We start from the raw sequence: 18,948 nt of genomic DNA, 5'->3' as shown, positions 1-18,948 counted from the left end.
GGTGACAGATATTAGTACATAAGGCATCTTTCTGGGGTGACGGAAATATTCTTTATTTTGGAAATACTCTTTATCTCTGGGTTATATGTGTTTCTGGATTTCCAAATCTTATTATACTGTAAACATAAATGTGAACCTTTCAATATATACAGATTATATCTCAAAACAAAATGGAAAATTAAGATTGTTTTAACTACAATATATAGAAAACTCATCAAGAAGTTCAAGCAGTGCAGGGGCGCCTGGGTGGCTCAGTGGGTTAAAGCCTCTGTCTTTGGCTCAGGTCATGATCTCAGGGTCCTGGGATCAAGTCCCACATCAGGCTCTCTGCTCAGTGGGGAGCCTGCTTCCCTGCTCTCTCTGCCTGCCTCTCTGCCTACTTGTGATCTCTCTCTGTCAAATAAATAAATAAAGTCTTAAAAAAAGAAGTTCAAATAGTGCATTACAATTTGCATTGGAAATACTTATTTTTCATAAATTCATTAGCATAGAGCTGTTAAAACTTTTATATTCATAAATATGCCATCAAAATAAACTTGTGGCTTAAAAACAAGGTCAGACATCTAAGAGATCAAGATGTTGACTTCTCACATGAAATCTTCTGAACTTGGCATTATGATTATGATAATGATTTTTACAGTTACTAATACTATTTTATAGAGGAAGCTTAGAGAATTGACTAGAGCAAAGATACTCAAATATCCATTTTATTCTAATTTTTTTGCTCTTCCACCCAGAAGCCACTGAACAGGGCAGCTGGATCTGGGGATTGGGAAACCAAAGTCACATGGTACAAAAACAGACAGTATCCACACACATTCTTTAAATAAAATAATACTATCTAAAAATGACTCCACCAATACTTTCTGTCGCCAGATATTCCATTTTTCTTTATCTCACCATCTTCCTTCCCCTCCTCGGGCCAAAAGAATGAAGTTGGTGAAGGGCAGAGGGGCAACTGGACAGGAAATCCACCCTGACTGAGATGATGTGGGGCGTGTTTCCACAACTGGGAAAAGTCCAGCAGCAGCCATTATAAATATGTGAAGGAGATGTGCGGGAGGGGTGAGGGGGTTTTGCCTCATGCGTTCCTCACTCATGTACATGTGATAAAGTCCTTATCCACTTTCCCTTGTGAGGCCTTCAATGGACAAACTTTCCTTTTCCTCAGTGAATATCAATTCAAAGTTCCAGGAGATCAGTAGGAAAGATTCTGCATGGAGTAATTCAGATCTAAATCCTAATCCTGACCAGAGGACCTTGAGAATGTTAAAATTTAATACTTCACCTATTTTTTAAGTCATTTTTATAAGACATGAATGTAAAAATTTAATTAAAATTGCTTTTGTAAACAATGATGTGAACAAAAGTCCAAGTTTGAAGCCACCAGGAATCCTAATAGTTGGTTAGGTATATTGGCTTTTCTGGTTTTGTTTTGTTTTTTAAAGATTTTATTTATTTATGTGTGTGAGAGAGAGAGAGAGGATGAGAGGGGAGAAAGTCAGAGAGAGAAGCAGACTCCCTGCTGAGCAGGGAGCCCAACATGGGACTCAATCCTGAGACTCCAGGATCACGACCCGAGTTGAAGGCAGTGCTTAACCGAGTCACCCAGGTGCCCAAGTGTATTGTTTTAAAATATAAATAAAATGGAGGAAATGTAGCTACTTCTCAGCTACATTCCATGTTAAAGGAAGATTAAAAACTCCGCATATTCTCACCCTTCTGGACACTGAGACTGTTGGGCTGTGCCACACTCTTCTTTCACCCATGAGGTTTCTCCTGAAAAACAAAATCGAAATCTTTAGACAGGTGCACCACAGAAAAGAAAAGAGAAACAAATGTGCAATGAACTTGATCTTTCCAAACTACTTCATTCTTGTTATTCCAATGACTAAATTCTTCTAGAACGTGTTAAGTGCCATTTCGCATGTTGAAAAGATCAGTGTGTCCAGAGATTTGCACAGATTGAATACCAAGAAGCTCATCTTTACCAAGAAAAACAAAGGGCATTCTTTTAGCTGGAAAGGGACAATTAGAAAAAAATGACTTTAATAAATATAGATATACCATCTAAAGAATAGAGAAAAGAAATCATGGCAGGGTTGGGGGGCACAGAAGCAGCCAATGAGAGTAACTGATTTCAATTGGGAAAAATTGAACCAAGAAATTTTTAAGATCTTAACTACAAAATTTTTACTTCAATGTTTCTGTTTATAGAACATTCCAGCTAACCAATGAAGTAGAAATGATAGAGTATAAATATCATCACTTGTATCCCTTGATAGATACAGGCAATGATCATCAATGGCTAACATCCCAGAAAAAGCAACAAGCAGACAAGATGTGTCTCTTAACAGAAGTAATACCACCATCTATGGTGTATACTTGCAAAATAAATAAACACATTTCCTTTTCTAAAAAAAATATTTTATTTATTATTTATTTGACAGACAGAGATCACAAGTAGGCAGAGAGGCAAGCAGAGAGAAAGGAAGGGAAGCAGACTCCCTGCTGAGCTGAGAGCCTGATGTGGGGCTAGATCCCAGGACCCTGGACTCATGACCTGAGCCAAAGCCAGAGGCTTTAACCCACTGAGCCACCCAGGCACCCCTAAATAGATACACTTCTATTAAATTTCAGCAATGTTATGCAATGAATCCACTGGGAGAATTTACCATATGACTCAAGGATCAGTCTTGATATAAAAAGTTAAAAGAGTTATATATTTGAGGTAGAAAGTGGGAAAATAGGGGCACCTGGGTGGCTCAGGGGGTTAAGCCTCTGCCTTCAGCTCAGGTCATGATCTCAGGGTCCTGGGATCGAGCCCCATATCGGGCTTCCTGCCCAGCGGGAGCCTGCTTTCCTCCTCTCTCTGTCTGCCTCTCTTCCTAATTGTAATCCCTCCTGCTGTCAAATAAATAAATATATTAAAAAAAAAAAAAGTGGGAAAACAGAGTGGTCAGCGGCAGTGTGGTCAGTGACCTTATAGAATTAAGCAAACAAGAAAGCGCAGTGCCCTCATGAATTTAGCAGAATTTTTAATGATGCACTATTAAATGTCAAACAATAATTACTTGGAAAAGAAGTTACCATTTCAGGCATCTATTTTTCCTTTTTGATAGTTCTTTTTAGTTGCTTTCAATTATATTTTCTAATAAAAATTGACTCATTCATTAGTGTAAAATCTATTTTCTACTAATATGTTATAGTTAATGTTTTTTCTATAACATTTTCTTCCTATTCGAGAAAAATCAGAATTCAACCTAATCTCATTCTTTTGGTCTAGAAATATTAAAAGTATAAGTTACTTACTTTTATTGGTTGTGGTATTATGAAAAAGGGGTTGTTAACTTGAAGCAATTTTGTTGCTGTGTGTTTATGTGCACTTTTTATAAATTTCATTACATGTTCCGAGGGATTGGTAATTTAAAAATATATATATCTGCAGTATGTCACTTACAGCTGGAACCAGGAGTTGAATAATCTGTATCCTTATCTTGGCTCTGCATTAACTCTCCAAAGGTCCCTAATCAGTCATTTGATCACTCAGGACACAGTCATCGGAACAGTAACATCGGTTTAATGGACTGCTAGATGGGCCAGATAACCTCTTTCATCAACTCTGCCATCTGGTATCTCAAACCACAAATATTTCTAGCAGAGTTATTATTGGACTGGAGAAGACCTTGCTTTACCAATGAATATGGAACTTTTATCTTTCTCTTCTTTTCTATAGTATCTATGCTATGAGCTCCCTCTCTGTATAGTGAACAAGCCACATTTTTTGCCATAGTAAACATGTTGTCTCCGACTTGATTCAATTTATGCAGCCTGGGTCAGCCAGCTCTGGGGTCAATGAACACACAGAAGCGAACAGGTCAACCTCCTCTGCTTACCTTGGCAGACACTCTTGTAGTCAGCACAGCAGTCTTTCCTCTGCAGACAGTCATCCGAACAAGAGCAGAGGCTGGACTCTAACCTGGTCTCCCCACAACGGAATCTATTGCATGTCCATATTCGAGCTGGAAAAGCACACAATTCAGTTCCCAGCATTTAACTTAAATACTTTAGTATCCAATAGCAAACATAAATTCCATGCATCTATCTCTGGATAGTTGTAAAGTCAAATTCTTGGCTTCTCTGCATTAATAAATGAAAATAGGTAATACAAACAAGGGGGCAATGCATCCCTTGTCTTCATTTGGCATGAGCAGCAGAGAGAAAGGCGGTTTTATAAGCTACAGCCCTGGTCTGCCTGGCAGGTACATCTCTGAGTTTGGAGAGACTCTGAACACTGGCTCTATTCCCATCCAAAAGTAGGAGCTCCCAGTGGAGATGACCCACTAGTGATGGGTACCACCCAAGAGCAGTTTTGTTTAAGGACAGGCAGCAAGGAAGAGGCAGTGCAACAGAAGTAACAGGAAGAGGGTGAGGTCTTAAGAAAGTAGGCAGGTCAGGGCACCTTCCAGCTGAGGGTGACAGAGGGCAAGATGAGTCTCCACCAGGCCTCTGCAGCTCTCCCAGGCTACGACGTGCTCAGTATGAGATCAGTGTAAATAAACATCAGTGCTAAAAACAGCAAGAGGCTGTCCCATGGCTGTTTCCTAGCACTGTCTGCTAGGAATCAGTGTCTAAAATCAACATCAGCCCTGTGCTTAGACAAATGCATCAGACAGATGACTGCTGTGTGTTTTGTCTTGCATAGAGTTCTTCATTGTCCATTATTTATCATTTACTTAGGAAGGATTTGGGGAGATTAAGTAAAGGGAATAGAGATCTTATCTATACTAAGTTATCCCTTCCCCCTTGCCCTTTTCAGAAAATATAATGTAAGAATCTCTACTATTCTAATCTTTACTCTATGAACCACTAGCCAACCCCCTACATACATGCTTTCACTGATTTCTTAAAAAATTAAACATTGAGAACTCTCTCTTCTACCCAGAGAACAGCGTTTCTCAAGTTGTGTTCTGTGGAGTGCTGGCATCAGAATCACCAAGGATCACCAGCTTTCCAAGTAAGCCTTACGCACCCTGAAACCTAAGAACCACTGCCCATGAAACTGATTAAGATGATTAACTTGAGCCATAGTGAAACTGCATCGAGATGTGTACTTCCGGCAACACATATGGCATTTTGTCTACTGGAGACCATTAGTCCTCAACCTCAGTCAAATCAAGTGTGAACTCTGTTTAGCACTGCAGAAGGGGAAACGATAATCCTGTACACAAGCTGTTATGGGCTGAATAGTGTCCTCTCAAAACGCTGGAGTGCTAGCCCACACTGCCACGGATGTGACTTTGCCTAGGAAAAGATCTTTGTTGGGGTGCCTGAGTGGTTCAGTGGGTTAAGCATCTGCCTTTGGCTCAGGTCATGATCTCAGGGTCCTGGGATCAAGCCCCATATCGGGCTGCTTGCTCAGCATGCAACCTGCTTCTCCCTTTTCCTCTACTGCTCCCCCTGCTTGTGCTCTCTCTGCATGTCAAATAAATAAATAAAATGTTGTTTTTTTTTTTAAAGAGCTTTGTAGATACTCAAGTTCAAATGAGGTCATTACAGTGGTCCCTATCCAGTGCAACTGGTATTCTTATAAAAAGGGGAAATTTGGACATGCGCGCGCACACACACTCACAGGGGAGACTGTGAAGACACAACAGAACTCGGTGAAGACAAAGGCAGAGTTTGGGGTTATGCTGCCAAAAGTCAATGACCGCCAATGACTTATAAGCCACCAGAAGTTAAGAGAAGGGCAAGGAATGGATCTCCCTCATAGCCCTTAGGAAGAACCAACCCTGATGCAACTTGCATCTTGGATTTCTAGCCTCTAGAACTGAGAAAAAGAATTTCTGTTGTTTAAGCCCCCCAGATTCTGTGTTATGGCAACCCTAGTAAACCAATACACAAGATGTGTGGGGAGCACTTAGACATGCGTTAATGACAGCACAACCAACATGCTAGAGTGAACTTATCCTCAGAATCCATACTTGATTCCACACAGGTGTCTTCAAAATCCCAGCAGCAGTCGCCTCTGTGTTTGCATTCTGTATCACACCGGCAGTTCTCCAGTCCTCTAAATGAAGAATCGAAGCATTTCTTCCTGCAACTGCCTGTAGGAGCTGAGGAAATAAGGAAAACAGCACTTAGAAGTGATCTGAGGGGCACCTGGGTGGCTCAGTCAGTTGACCACCCAACTCTTGATTGTGGCTTAGGTCATGATCTCAGGGTTGTAAGATCGAACTCATGTCAGGGTCTGTGCTCAGAAGGGAGTCTGCTTGAGAGTCTCTCCCTCGCCCTCTACCCCTCCTTCCATGCTTTCTATCAAATAAATAAAATCTTAAAAAAAAAAAAAAAGCTATCTGATGTCTCGGGGCTAGGTGGTAGAAGCACACAGAAGATATACCTAGTGCAAACTAGGTCAGACAAATAGACATTTTTTAATTGTGATGTATGATTTATCAGTGCAAAGTGATAAATAGTAGGTGATTTTTCCCCAGGACTCTAGAGAGTACCCAGACTCAGAACACCAGGCACCATTAGGTGAAGGTAGGAGAGACAGGCAGAGGCTTAATAAAGTGAAACTGATTTAAAGTATGGAGATGGAGCACCAATGATCCACCCCACCTCTCACTTGATAGAAGGCTTATAATCTAGAAGAATTTAGGAAAAGTAGCTTTCATCACAGAGGCAGACATAGAGAACAGCTAGGATGAGAAAAGATGAACACGCCATACTCACAAATGTGAACAAATGGTTATCAGACATTTGAAGATAGCGAAACACAATCCAACATAAAAACAAAGACCAAAACAAAAAAGAAAACTTGACTGAAAAAGAAACAATTTAAGGAACAGAAGAGTTAAACACACACACACACACACACACACACACACGCACGCACAGCTAATAGTGAGATCTTCAGAAAAGACAATATTGTATCCATGAAATGAGAAAGCTATAATTTCAAAAAGAGAAATAATGTTCAGGGTACTCTTCGAAATAAAAACATGAAAGCAGTAACGAAAAATTCAACAGAGGGGTGTGGTAGGCAGAATGATGGTTTCAGAGAAGATTTCACACCCTAATCCCGAAGACTGAATATGCTACATTGTTTCACATGGCAAAGAGTTATTGCAGATACAATCAAGGCTGCTACACAGCTGACCTTTAAAAGGAAGGTAGTACCTAAAAGTGAAAACAGAGAAAATAACATATTATAAAATTTCCCAGAACTGAAAAGTATAAATTATTACATCAACTTTTCCCAGGCCAAAACTCATACAAAGGTGTCAGAACAATAGGTATAAAGAGATCTTGAAAGTTCCCAGAGAGAGATCATGAGCAATCTATCAAAGATCACAAGTCAGAATTGCATCACATTTCTTGAAAGCAACAGTGAAAACCAGAAGATGGGAAAGCAATGTCTTCATATTTCTAGAGGAAATTTATGTTCATCTCAGAATTCAGTGTCTAGCCAAACTATCAAGTGTTAGGTTAGGATGATGAAAATGTCTTTAGATAGATAAGAACTCAAGCTGTATCTTTTATCAAAGATATAGTATCCTATTTTAAGAAGCTATTAAAAGATGTTCTTTAGCAAAATGAGGAAGTAAAACAAAGAGATCCAAAAAATAATGAGATCCAACACAATGGAGGGTCTAAGGAAACAGCAAACAAACCAAGAGAGCAACCAACACAGACTGGAGCAGCAGGGCAGAGAAATAAAAGTTAAAGTAAAAGATATCACACTATAACTAAGTTCACATTGCCAAAAATGAGAGAGCCAGATAATGCCAAGTGTTGCTGGAGATCCATGGTAAAGACAGAGAATAAGCCATTCCAGAAAGTACACTGGGGCTACTCACCCAAGTTAAAATACAGACCCTAAGACCTAGGAGTCTATTCCTGGGTAGATGATGGATGATGAAGCAATCTCACACAGGTCCGTAAGGGAACCTGCAGGATGGATGTGATATAAAGGAACTAAAATCAACCTGGGTATCCAGCACTGGTTGGGGGGGGGGGGGAGGCTGCGCATAGGTCAAATAGTATATTGCTATACATGCTAAAAAGTAATATGTAGTTGGGATGCCTGGGTGGCTCAGCTGGTTAAGCGTCAGCCTTTGACTCGAGCCACAATCCCAGAGTGTGGGATTGAGTCCCACATCAGGGTCCTTGCTTGGCAGGAAGCCTGCTTCTCTCTCTGCCTGCTGCTCCCCGACTTGTGCTCTCTCTCTGACAAATAAATAAATAAAATCTTTTTTTTTTAAAGCTCTACTCTAGTAAGTAGATAGATGCCAAAGAATAGAAGAATGCATAACAATTTAGATGGATCTTAAGAAACATTCAATGAAGAGGTAACCAAAAAAAGTTTATATATCACTTGTACATAAGGCCTTTACATTTTTATATTCACTGTCCTACTTTGAAACATTTTCTGCACATGGCTTCCAGGACACAACAATCACCTGGCTTTCCTCCCACATCCCTGACCAATTCTTCTTAGAATTCATCCATGCCGCACCCCCAACCACATCCTCCCTATTTTTAAGGTTAGTGTGTTCCAGTCATGTTGCTTTAATTCCACATATGATGCTGATAACTGCCACACTGCTTGTCCATATAGGACCTCCATTCAAAGTCAACCTCATATATCCAACTACCTTCTGGCTTTCACTTGGACACCTAGTAGATATTTCAAACTTAACATGTCCAAAACAGAGTTCCTGATTATTCTCCCCAAATCAACTTCTTCTGTAGTGTTCCCCATCTCAATTTTGGGAATTCTGTATTTCCAGATGTTCATACCAAAAATCTTGAAGTCATTCTTGATTTCTCTCTTTCTCCATATCCATTCTGTGGATAACATCTGTCTACCACATCCAAAGATATCCAGGATCCAAATACTTCTCACAGTTACAATGTTACCACCCTAGTTCAAGACATAGAGCTTGTGTGTATTATTGCAATAATTCCCTAACTGGTGTCTCCACATCTGATTTCACTCTGCCATTTACTCCTAACACAGCAGCCTAAGTGCGTGCGTGAAAAAGCAAACCACCGCATGTCACTTCTCTGCTCAAAACTCCAATCACTTCCCATCACTCTCAGAATGAAAGCCTACAGCCAGAATGGACCTGACAACCTCACTGGCTTGCCTTCTCTTCCGTCCTTTGGTTGATCTCATTTTATGACTACCCTCCTTCTTGTCCTCTTAGTTCCAACTCACCAACCTTGTTATTCTTTAAATGAACTTGCCAGGCAAGATCCTGCCTTAGGCCTTTGCCCTTGTCCTTTCCTCCTGCCTGGAATGTTCTTCCCCCAAATATCTCTATTTCTCCCTCACTTTAGCTCTTTACAAAAGTCATTTCACATACAGCCCCCATCCCACCCTAACTCCGTATTTTATAATCTTTTCAGTTTTACTTATCCCTTAGCACTTTCCTTATCATACTATACATATATTTGGCTTATTTATATTTTTAGTGTCTGTCTTCCTGCTGGACTGTAAACTCTCAGATGGATGTGTCCATTTTCTTCACCACTGCATTCCCAGTAATTAAATTGTACCTAGCATACAGTCAAGTGCCCAATTGTTGAAGAATAAGTAAAAAGGATGTGGACATAAATGGATAAATTTGTAACAATACATAAAAACTCAAACCAGAAAAAGAGCTTAAAAACTCACACCAGAAAAAACATACTACGCTTACAAAAAGTGGGTTAATTGGAGTGGAGAATGGTGAAAATGGTCCAGGTTGGAGATTAGGAATCAGTCATGGAAGAATGAGGGGATGACTATTTCAAGGAAGCTGGCAAAGGAGGGGCTGGAGTTAAGTCCCAAGGCCCTGGGTGGGAAGGGGTGATGCCACATGAGGGCTGGTAACCTGAGATAAAAGGACAAGAATAGGGAGCAGTGACACTGGGAAGCCAGCCAGTAGGTGTACTGAAGTAAGGAAGGGAAAGAAAGAGCCAAAATAATCAGAGATTTTGTTCAGAGATTGCTATATTCCTCTTCCAATTAATTTACATGATTTGGGGGTAAGACAACCAAGAAGTGATGCATTCCTGTGCACACGAACATCAGAATAATATAGCAAAGTGGCCCACCTACCTGTGTCAGGTCTAGGACTGGCACCGTAGTTCAGAAACCCAACAGCCAAGCGACCCCAAAAAAGACAGTAATTTTCCAGGTAAGGCCCACCTTTCCAGTTCCAACGTGTTCCCATGTTATGCCACGGGTACTGAGTGTTAATTCTTAAGTGAAAACATACCTGGAAAAGTGGCTATTAATCTCACCAAGAGTCTCCCTAAACAAAGAAGCAGTAAGACCTTCCCCAAGAAAGTCAAACCAGAACTTAATCAACCAAATTAAAAAGGAGAGTTAATTACCTAGCATTTGACCTCATACCTCCCCTTTGTAAAAGTACCAAAATGATATATAATAAGATTTAGAAAATACTTTTCATAGAGTCGCTTATAAATGGTTTATGTACTGTTCATACTGATCAGATATGGCAAAAGAGATATGACCTCTATCTCCTATTTTTTTCTTTGCCTTTTTTTTTTAAAGATTTTATTTATTTATTTGACAGACAGAAATCACAAGTAGGCAAAGAGGCAGGCAGAGAGAGAGGAGGAAGCAGGCTCCCTGCTGAGCAGAGAGCCCAACAGGGGGCTTGATCCTGAAACCATGACCTGAGCTGAAGGCAGAGGCTTTAACCCACTGAGCCATCCAGGTGCCCCTCTTTGCTTTTTTTTTTTTTTTTTTTTTTTAATTCGTTTTTATGACAAAAGGAGGGTGGAAGGGATAGCACAGAGGGAGAGGGAGAAGCAGACTTCCCACTGAGCAGAAAGCCCGTTGCCCGGCTGGATCCTAGGATCCTGAGATCAAGATGTGAGCCAGAGACAGAGGCTTAACCCACTGAGCCACCCAGGTGTCCCTTTCTCTGCTTCTTGTGAGGAAAAATAAATAAATGTGAAGCTTTTACTCTGTACTACATTTAAGACTGTGGGATTGCCTAACCAAGAAACAGTGAGATTTCAGGGAGCGTGCAGTACTAACAGGGCAGGAGGTCATGGGAGGGAAGCAACCAAAACTTTCGAGACCAAGTTTATCAGCGGATAAGAATGCGTAGAGTAGGGGCTGGGACGGGAGTCTTTGACCCAGTTATCAGAGTCCTCTACAAAGGTGAGGACAAATAAGAGGAACAGACAGGAATGATAGGAATCTCAAAGGAGCAGGGGTGAGGGCAAAAGGGTAAAGTCCAGAAATGAGAGGGGATAACGCTGACCACATTGTGGGCTCCTAGGAAGGGCAACGTGGGAAAAGGAGAGGACTAGGAAGAGAATGCTCCCCCGAGAAGAGCAGAGCTCCAGAAAGGGGCACGTTCGGTTTCAAGGGGTAAAGGGGAGGAGAAAGGAGATATAAGGAACTGTGTTGAGAAAACACCGAGAGTATACCTTGCTCTTCTTGTTGCCTGAGTCCAAGCCCCAGCCCCAATCCTAGTGACACAATCACCAACAAAGCAAGAAGAACCTATTATGAAAAAAAGGAAACGTAACCTTTACAATTGAAAAAAAAAATGTAAAAAGGTACAAAGATACCCTCCTCCCTCTCTCAGTCAATATTAAGGACACAGAGCACACCAGCTCCAACAATGATAGGGGCATGGACTTTTTTTTTCCCCAAAGTTTTTTTTTTTAGATTTTATTTATTTATTTGACAGAGATCACAAGTAGGCAGAGAGGCAGGCAGAGAGAGAGAGAGAGAGAGAGAAGGGGGGGAGGAAGGGAAGCAGGCTCCCTGCTGAGCAGAGAGCCCAAAGCGGAAGCGGGGCTCAATTTCAGGACCCTGGGATTATGACCTGAGCTGAAGGCAGAGGCTTTAACCCCCTGAGCCACCTAGTCACCCCACTTTTTTTCTTTTTAATGTCTGAAAATAAGAAAGCTTTGGGAAGAATTTTAAAATGCTATTATTACAGAACTTCAAATTCAAATACATTGGTTAGCTTAACCAATGGTTAGCTAACAGTCCTGGTTAGCTTAACCCCAAATAGAGTTAAAGTATGAATGAAACCATGAGAGCTATTTACCTTTGCCCATTTCTCATTCTTAACTAGATACCGATTTGGAGATCATTTATCTAAAAGCATTCCTCAACTGTGAAATTTTAACTACCTCACTCCTCAGGAGCAGAGGTTCCCACCTCCCCCTTCCCTGCCCAGCTCTGTCCTACCGAGGTACGAAAATAACTAACGCATGTAAAAATACAGTTTCAAATAATTAACTGACAAATGATCTGTTATGATCTATAGCTCAGACCAATGAGGTGAAAGTTCTGTGAAGAAAGACTGTGTGTGTCATTTATTATCTCTACTGTTGGCCAGGCTCTTCAGTGTAGTGCAATTTATGCGATACCTGGAATTAAACTGTTATATAGTTAAGGAGAATTCTCCCCACTGACCTTTTTCCCCACCCAGTAAGTCCAATGATAAGTACGCTGGATAACAGAACTTGCATAACATACAGCCATAAACTATGAATGCAACAGACCCACCAATTACTTAGGAAGGTATCTTAAAACACTAATAACCTTCATTCTGACTTAAAAAAAAAACTCACAACATCAAAATTGCTTAGATAGTAAAAAATCTACGTAAACATTGTGTTTGTTTTCATTTTGAAAATCAACTGGGAAAATATATGTTTATAAAAAATAAAATTAAAAAAAAATCAACTGGGAAATTAACCTAGGTTAACTTTTACCATAGAAATGGATTCAACAATTGAGAAAATACTTTAAAATGCTGTAAAAACAATTTTTTAGTGAAATCTGAAAGTGAACCCAAGTTTCAGTGACCTTCCAGCAGGTATGGATTCAGTGGAGAGAATGGAGGGGGAAAAGTGAACATAAACGGTTACTAAGTAGCATGACTAGTACTTAGCCCCTCGTTATGATGCTCAAAAGCCACAGGTGACCAAGACTGGGAACACAAAGTAGCGAAACAGGGAAATAGTCCTACCATAAACCTCATGCATGGATTTACCATAGTCCTGTGGTAAACCTCATATATTTACATATTGGTATTATTTTGGTTTTATATCCTATCTTTGGTCCTTTTGCCATTCAAATTTGATGGAAAAATAAACAGCATCTAGCTGTCCATAGGATCCTTTCAAACTTCCTCCTGTTAAATCTTCGTGTCTGTTTCATGATTGTACTTTTTCCATACATTTTTTACTTCTTCCCTGCATTATTCTGTAAGTTCCTCAAGAAAAAGGTTCATTTTTAATCTCATATAATCATTACCTTTAAATATGTAGTAATTCTTAATAGGCTTCTCTTTTTTTTCTTTAAGGATTTTATTTGTCAGTGGGGGGATGGCATATGCAACAGAGGGAAAAGCAGGCTCCCTGCTGAGCAGGGAGCCCAATGTGGGACTCGATCCCAGCACCCCAGGATCATGACCTGAGCTGAAGGCAGACACTTAACTAGCTGAGCTACCCAGGCATCCCTGGAATAAGCTTCTTGATATTGAGGTGCATATGTATCTTAAACTATCGACAAGGTAGAGCGTGGAGAAGCTCTGGACTCCAAAAACCACTGAGAATCCAATATTTGGCTTTAGATGGCTGAATAAAGAGTGTTAAAAACACAGTAGATACTGGTAAAGTTTTTTAAATGAAGCTTGTGTTAAAATTTGGAAACAGGGTACTTTTTTTTTTTAAGATTTTATTTATTTATTTGACAGACAGATCACAAGTAGGCAGAGACGCAGGCGGAAAGAGAGAGAGAGAGAGAGAGAGAGAGAGAGAGGGAGAGAGAGATTGGAGGAAGCAGGCTCCCTGCAGAGAGCCCAACAGGATCCTGAGATCATGACCCGAGCTGAAGACAGAGGCTTTAACCCATTGAGCCACCCAGGTGCCCAATAGGGTACTTTTGAAACTATGATTTTATTTATTTATAAAGATTTTATTTATTTATTTATTTGAGGAAGAGACAGTGAGAGCGAGCATGAGAAAGGAGAAGATCAGAGGGAGAAGCAGACTACCTATGGAGCTGGGAGCCCGATGGCGGACTCGATCCCCAGACTCCAGGATCATGACCTGAGCCAAAGGCAGTCGCTTAACCAACTGAGCCACCCAGGTACCCTGAAACTATGATTTTAAAATGTTGAGCTTCTATTATAGATAGTAGTAAACCATTAGAAGGATACAAGGAAGGAAAATGAATGATGTCAAAATTTTGCTTCCAAGCAGTTTATAATTTCTTAAATTTATAAGATGGCATAAATATAATAAATGGCATAGAAGTGAACACTCCAAAGTTCCCAGAAGGATAATGAATAAATAGAATATCTTGACAGTTTACTTCGTTATAGTTACTGGGCTCAATGTTTACATACACGGTTTCACTTGCTTCTACAAACAATGCTTGAGGGACAGAATGGTGGTGACATTAACTAACATAAGGAACTAAGGAGAAAACTGCAACCTGATAAGTGTGAGAAATTAATCAGTTGGTTTTTGCCTTGTGATACTGGACAATAAGTCAGCAAGAAAGGGTTTGAAATTGTGTGACTCAAACTCAGTGAGAAGTCAGACCTCCTGGCTTGCTTGAAATTCTTGGTTGAGAATGTCACTTTTTTAAAAATCATGAAAAGATGAGGGGCATCTGGGTGGCTCAGTGGGTTAAAGCCTCTGCCTTTGGCTCAGGTCATGATTCCAGGGTCCTGGGATAGAGTCCCACATCGGGCTCTCTGCTCAGTGGGGAGCCTGCTTCCCCTTCTCTCTCTCTCTGCCTGTCTCTCTTCCTGCTCATGATCTCTGTCTGTCAAATAAGTAAATAAAATCTTTAAAAAAAAAATCATGAGAAGATGAAATCACCTACAGAGAAGATCTTTAAACAGGGTTCAGTGGAAAGAGAAGAGAAATCAGCCAAGAATGAAGATAAAGAGAAATGTCATGAAAGTAGAGCCTATCAATGCCATTAGGAAAGCAAGAGGAGAGAATAATTTGAGATGAGGAGATGAGAAAATTATAATAATAATCACCATCATCATCATCAACATATGCTATAGTATTATTGTTATGGAGATGCAGCAGGACAAGGACAGAGGAAGGACTATCAGGACAGTAATAACAAGCAGAACAGAGAATGGTTGGGTGGTGAGAAAACCAAGGCAGTGGATGACTACTCAGAGTAACTCTCTACTCTTAAAGATATTCATGCAGTATAAAAGGATGACTTGGGGGGCTGATGATAATCATACTAAAATCAATGCTGCAAAGTGTTTCACCACAGATCCCCACTTTTTAGATTGATCAAATATTAATTTGTTGTTACTCATATTTCTTAAGCAAAACATGATTAAAAATATTAACTGGCATCACAGTTGTCAGAAGGTATAAAGCTACGTATAATCACTTAAAAACTTTACACTTAAATAGCAACACAAATATAAATGGGGATTTATACACTTAACATTGTCATAAAGCTACAAAGACTAGGGGTATCTGGGTGGCTCAGGGGGTTAAGCCTCTGCCTTTGGTTGAGGTCATGATCTCAGGGTCCTGGGATCTAGCCCCACCTCAGGCTCCCCAGGGAGACTGCTCCCCACTCTCTCTCTCTGCCTGCGCTTCTGCCTACTTATGACCTTCTTTCCCTCTGTCAAAAAAAAAAAAAAAAAAGGCTACAAAGACTATCATTAAAAATTATACTTACAATACAAATTATTTTATATTTCTTAACACTGCTCCTCTCAACAGGCCGTTCCGTTGGTAAAGCCAGCATAGACTCCATTAGCCGTAGAAACCTGTTTTACTAGAAGACAGCTGTACTCCTTCCTCTCTCTAGCCCAGCAAAGAGAAACTGAATGAGTTACATGGCTGTGACTAACTTTTAAGTGTTTGGGAAGATTATAGCTCTTCAGTGATTGGACGATCAAAAGAGAGGGAAATATTCAAATAATATTAGCATCAAGAGATGAAAGTCCTTTTCTGGGACACTGTAGACAAACATTAAATACTAATCAAAACACAGGTAACAAGAATAATACTATAGTCAAATTTTAATATGATCTGGCTATTTGTTTTCTTCTAAAATAACCCAAAACAAAAAGCCTCTTTAGGGAAATTCCAGAAGGTTTCTATATTTGTATAAACTTCACAGCACAGCTAAAAACCAACATATTAAAAAAAATGCTTTAGGGATGCCTGGATGGCTCAGTCGGTTAAGCGTCTGCCCTCAGCTCAGGTCATGATTCCAGGGTCCTGGGATGGAGCCCCTGCATGGGGCTCCCTGATCAGTGGGGGATCTGCTTCTCCTTCTCCCTCTGTCCTCCCCCACAGCTTGTACTCCCTCTTGCTCTGCTTACTCTCTCTCTCTCAAGTAAGTAAATAAAATCTTAAAAAAAAAAAACCACATTATTTGGATGCCTTTGGCACATAGTTCTCTGCACTCGATAAACTTAGAAACATCCAGAGTACTCTTTTAATTTTCATTTTTATTTTTGAAATTCTGAGGCCCAGGCCCCACTTCAACTGCATTAGAATCTTCTGGATTTGGGGCTAAATTACCCCAAAGATGCTTAACCAAGCCATTTTATATGTAGCCAAGTTCAGTGGAGATACTTCACTTTGAGCAGTGCACGCACTTTTGAATTCTCTCCTGCAAACATTTACTCTGGATTCTATTTAAACTTGCCAATTTTGCAGATAAAACTAGAGGACCTCTAGAGCTTGAGTAGTTGCCCAAGGTCACCTTGGGTAGCACTATCTCAGAAGTGAGACTCCACCTGGTATTGAAACTCCTTCAGGGGATGCTATTGTTATCATTGCTGTAGTGGCAAACTGAGAGTGAGAAAGAAAAATCAAGTGTACATCACAATTGGCATCAAAATTAGGAGATTCCTAGTAATTAGGGCCATTATTTAGTCATCTGACATACAACTTCAATTCTTCTATCTGCATTTTTGACAACCTACTCAACCCGCCTTGACTCCCATCAACAGTTCTGCTTTTACTATCCTTTCTATGATGGTAGTTTTGTGCAACAATTTGGCTAAGCTATCATTTCCAGCTATTGAATCAAAATCGAATCTAGGGTGTTGTCACAATGGTATTTTGTAAATGTGTTAACATCTACAATCAATTGACTTTTAAATAAAGGGGAATACCCTCAATAATGTTGGTGGGTTTCACCCAAACAGTTTAAGGCTAAAACAAGAAATTTTGCCTCAAGACTCTATACCATTAGTCCTCCTTTCCAGCCTATCAGCTCGCACTGCCCTTTGGATTTCAGACTTGCCAGCGCCAACAATCAAGGGAGTCAATTCCTTTTTTTCTCTCTCCCTCACTCCGTCTTCACCTTGTTCTGTTTCTTTGGAGGACTTTGACTGATATATCTTTTGAACATTTCAGATTTTTCCTTCTTTTTAAGACTTTGCTCTATTTTAACCTCTCCTATTTGGACCTCCAGAATCTGTTATCTTGGCTTCTGTCTTCTTGATTTTTTTTTTTTTTTTTAGATTTTATTTATTTAGGGACGCCTGGGTGGCTCTGTTGGTTAAGCGTCTATGTTCAGCTCAGGTCATGATCCCAGGGTCCTGGGATAGAGTCCCACATTGGGCTTTTTGCTCAGTGGGGAGTCTGCTTCTCCCTCTCTCTGCCTGCAGGTCCCACTGCTTGTGCTCGTTCTCTCGTTATCTCTGACAAATAAATAAATGAAATCTTTTTAAAAAGTATTTTTAAAAAGGATTTTAAAAAATTTTTATTAAAAGATTTTATTTGTCAGAGAGAGGGAGGAAGGGAGTGTACATGTGTACGAGTGTTGTACCCGAGTTTTTGCATCCAAGAGACCACCAAGGAGCCGACACCGATGCAATCATTCATTCAACAAGCTTAAGCTTGGGCCCAAGTATACCCAACACAGAAGAGTAGGGACTTGGACCCCCAGCTTAGTTAAGGCAGGGGTATTTATGGGTTCCTGTTACTAAAGCAGGGTGGGGATTCCTGTTACTAAAGCAGGACGGCCGTTCCTGGAACCAAAGCAGGGTGGGAGTCTCTGGAACTAAAGCAGGGTGGGGCTTCTTAGAACTAAAGTAGGGGAAAGTTCAGCCCTTGGGCACAGGGGTCTGAGATGGCTGCTGGAGCTAAGATGGCTGTGCTTATGCTAAGGCTAAACCTGAGGTGGGATGGCCTTAATTTTTCTCACCTCCACAGGAGTTGGTGGCGGGGGGTGGTGCAGAGGATGAGGGGAAAAGCAGACTCCCCGCTGAGGGGGCTCATTCCTAGTCCCTGAGATCATGACCTAAGCTGAAGGCAGATGCTTAACGGACTGAGGCACCCACATGTCCTTCTGTCTTCCTGATTTTTAACTGTTTGTCTTGATATTTTCTACAATAATTTATATACCTCGACTCCAGCATGCTTACCTGGTACTGATTCCCCAGCTGCGCTCAGATGCGGCTTCCAGGTACACGCCATGATGTCACGTGATCCTATACTAGCTTTGCTCACCAGAGTATCACTGACTCTGACTCCCTATTTTTATTATGGTCGTGCCCGCGCTGCGAAGGCTCACACCCGAGTTGGATCTTTCCACCGTGTCAGCTTTATTCAGTCATAAAGCAAAGTTAAACCACAAAGATAAAGCAGGTTCAGGATTCCAGACTCAATGAAAGTTCACCCTGCTATTAAACTCGTCCTCCACAGCGCACGGAGCAGGACAGAAGGCGAGTCACACAACAAACAAGGTAACAGAAGGGTGGGTGGAGGAAGGAAGTGAACAAACTCCAAGTCCGCCTGCGGGCGCACAGCGGAGATAAGGCCTGCAGTCCGGGTCTGCTCTGGGCACTGACTGCTTCTGAGGTTCCAGCAGGGAAGGCTCCGGGTTCTGTTCGGGGGTGCATGCGGCAGAGCCTTCAGCCGCGGTTGCCCTTTTTAAGT

The 18,948-nt window shown here is 40.8% G+C and overlaps 1 protein-coding gene across 2 annotated transcripts in view; it reads right to left on the bottom strand.

The window, feature by feature from the left end:
- Positions 1-15,866, bottom strand: part of LOC111147510 (ectonucleotide pyrophosphatase/phosphodiesterase 3) — a 75,550-nt gene extending 59,684 nt beyond the window's left edge. The window contains exons 1-5 of one of the 2 annotated variants that reach the window (XM_022503533.1): positions 15,725-15,866; positions 11,461-11,536; positions 5,985-6,116; positions 3,897-4,022; positions 1,719-1,779 (exon numbers count right to left, since the gene is read on the bottom strand). In XM_022503533.1, the coding sequence (XP_022359241.1) occupies positions 1,719-1,779; positions 3,897-4,022; positions 5,985-6,116; positions 11,461-11,536; positions 15,725-15,802 (473 nt within the window). In that variant the 5' untranslated portion in view covers positions 15,803-15,866. The remainder of the gene's footprint in view (positions 1-1,718; positions 1,780-3,896; positions 4,023-5,984; positions 6,117-11,460; positions 11,537-15,724) is intronic. The other variant, XM_022503534.1, reaches the window with a different exon arrangement.
- Between the last annotated feature and the right edge of the window lie 3,082 nt (positions 15,867-18,948).

Source organism: Enhydra lutris, unplaced genomic scaffold, assembly GCF_002288905.1.
Source record: "Enhydra lutris kenyoni isolate GAN:26980312 unplaced genomic scaffold, ASM228890v2 scaffoldscaffold17, whole genome shotgun sequence".
NCBI classification, from domain to species: Eukaryota; Metazoa; Chordata; class Mammalia; order Carnivora; family Mustelidae; genus Enhydra; species Enhydra lutris.
The sequence above is the reverse complement of the archived record's forward strand: the minus strand, read 5'-3'. Positions and strand labels throughout refer to the sequence as shown.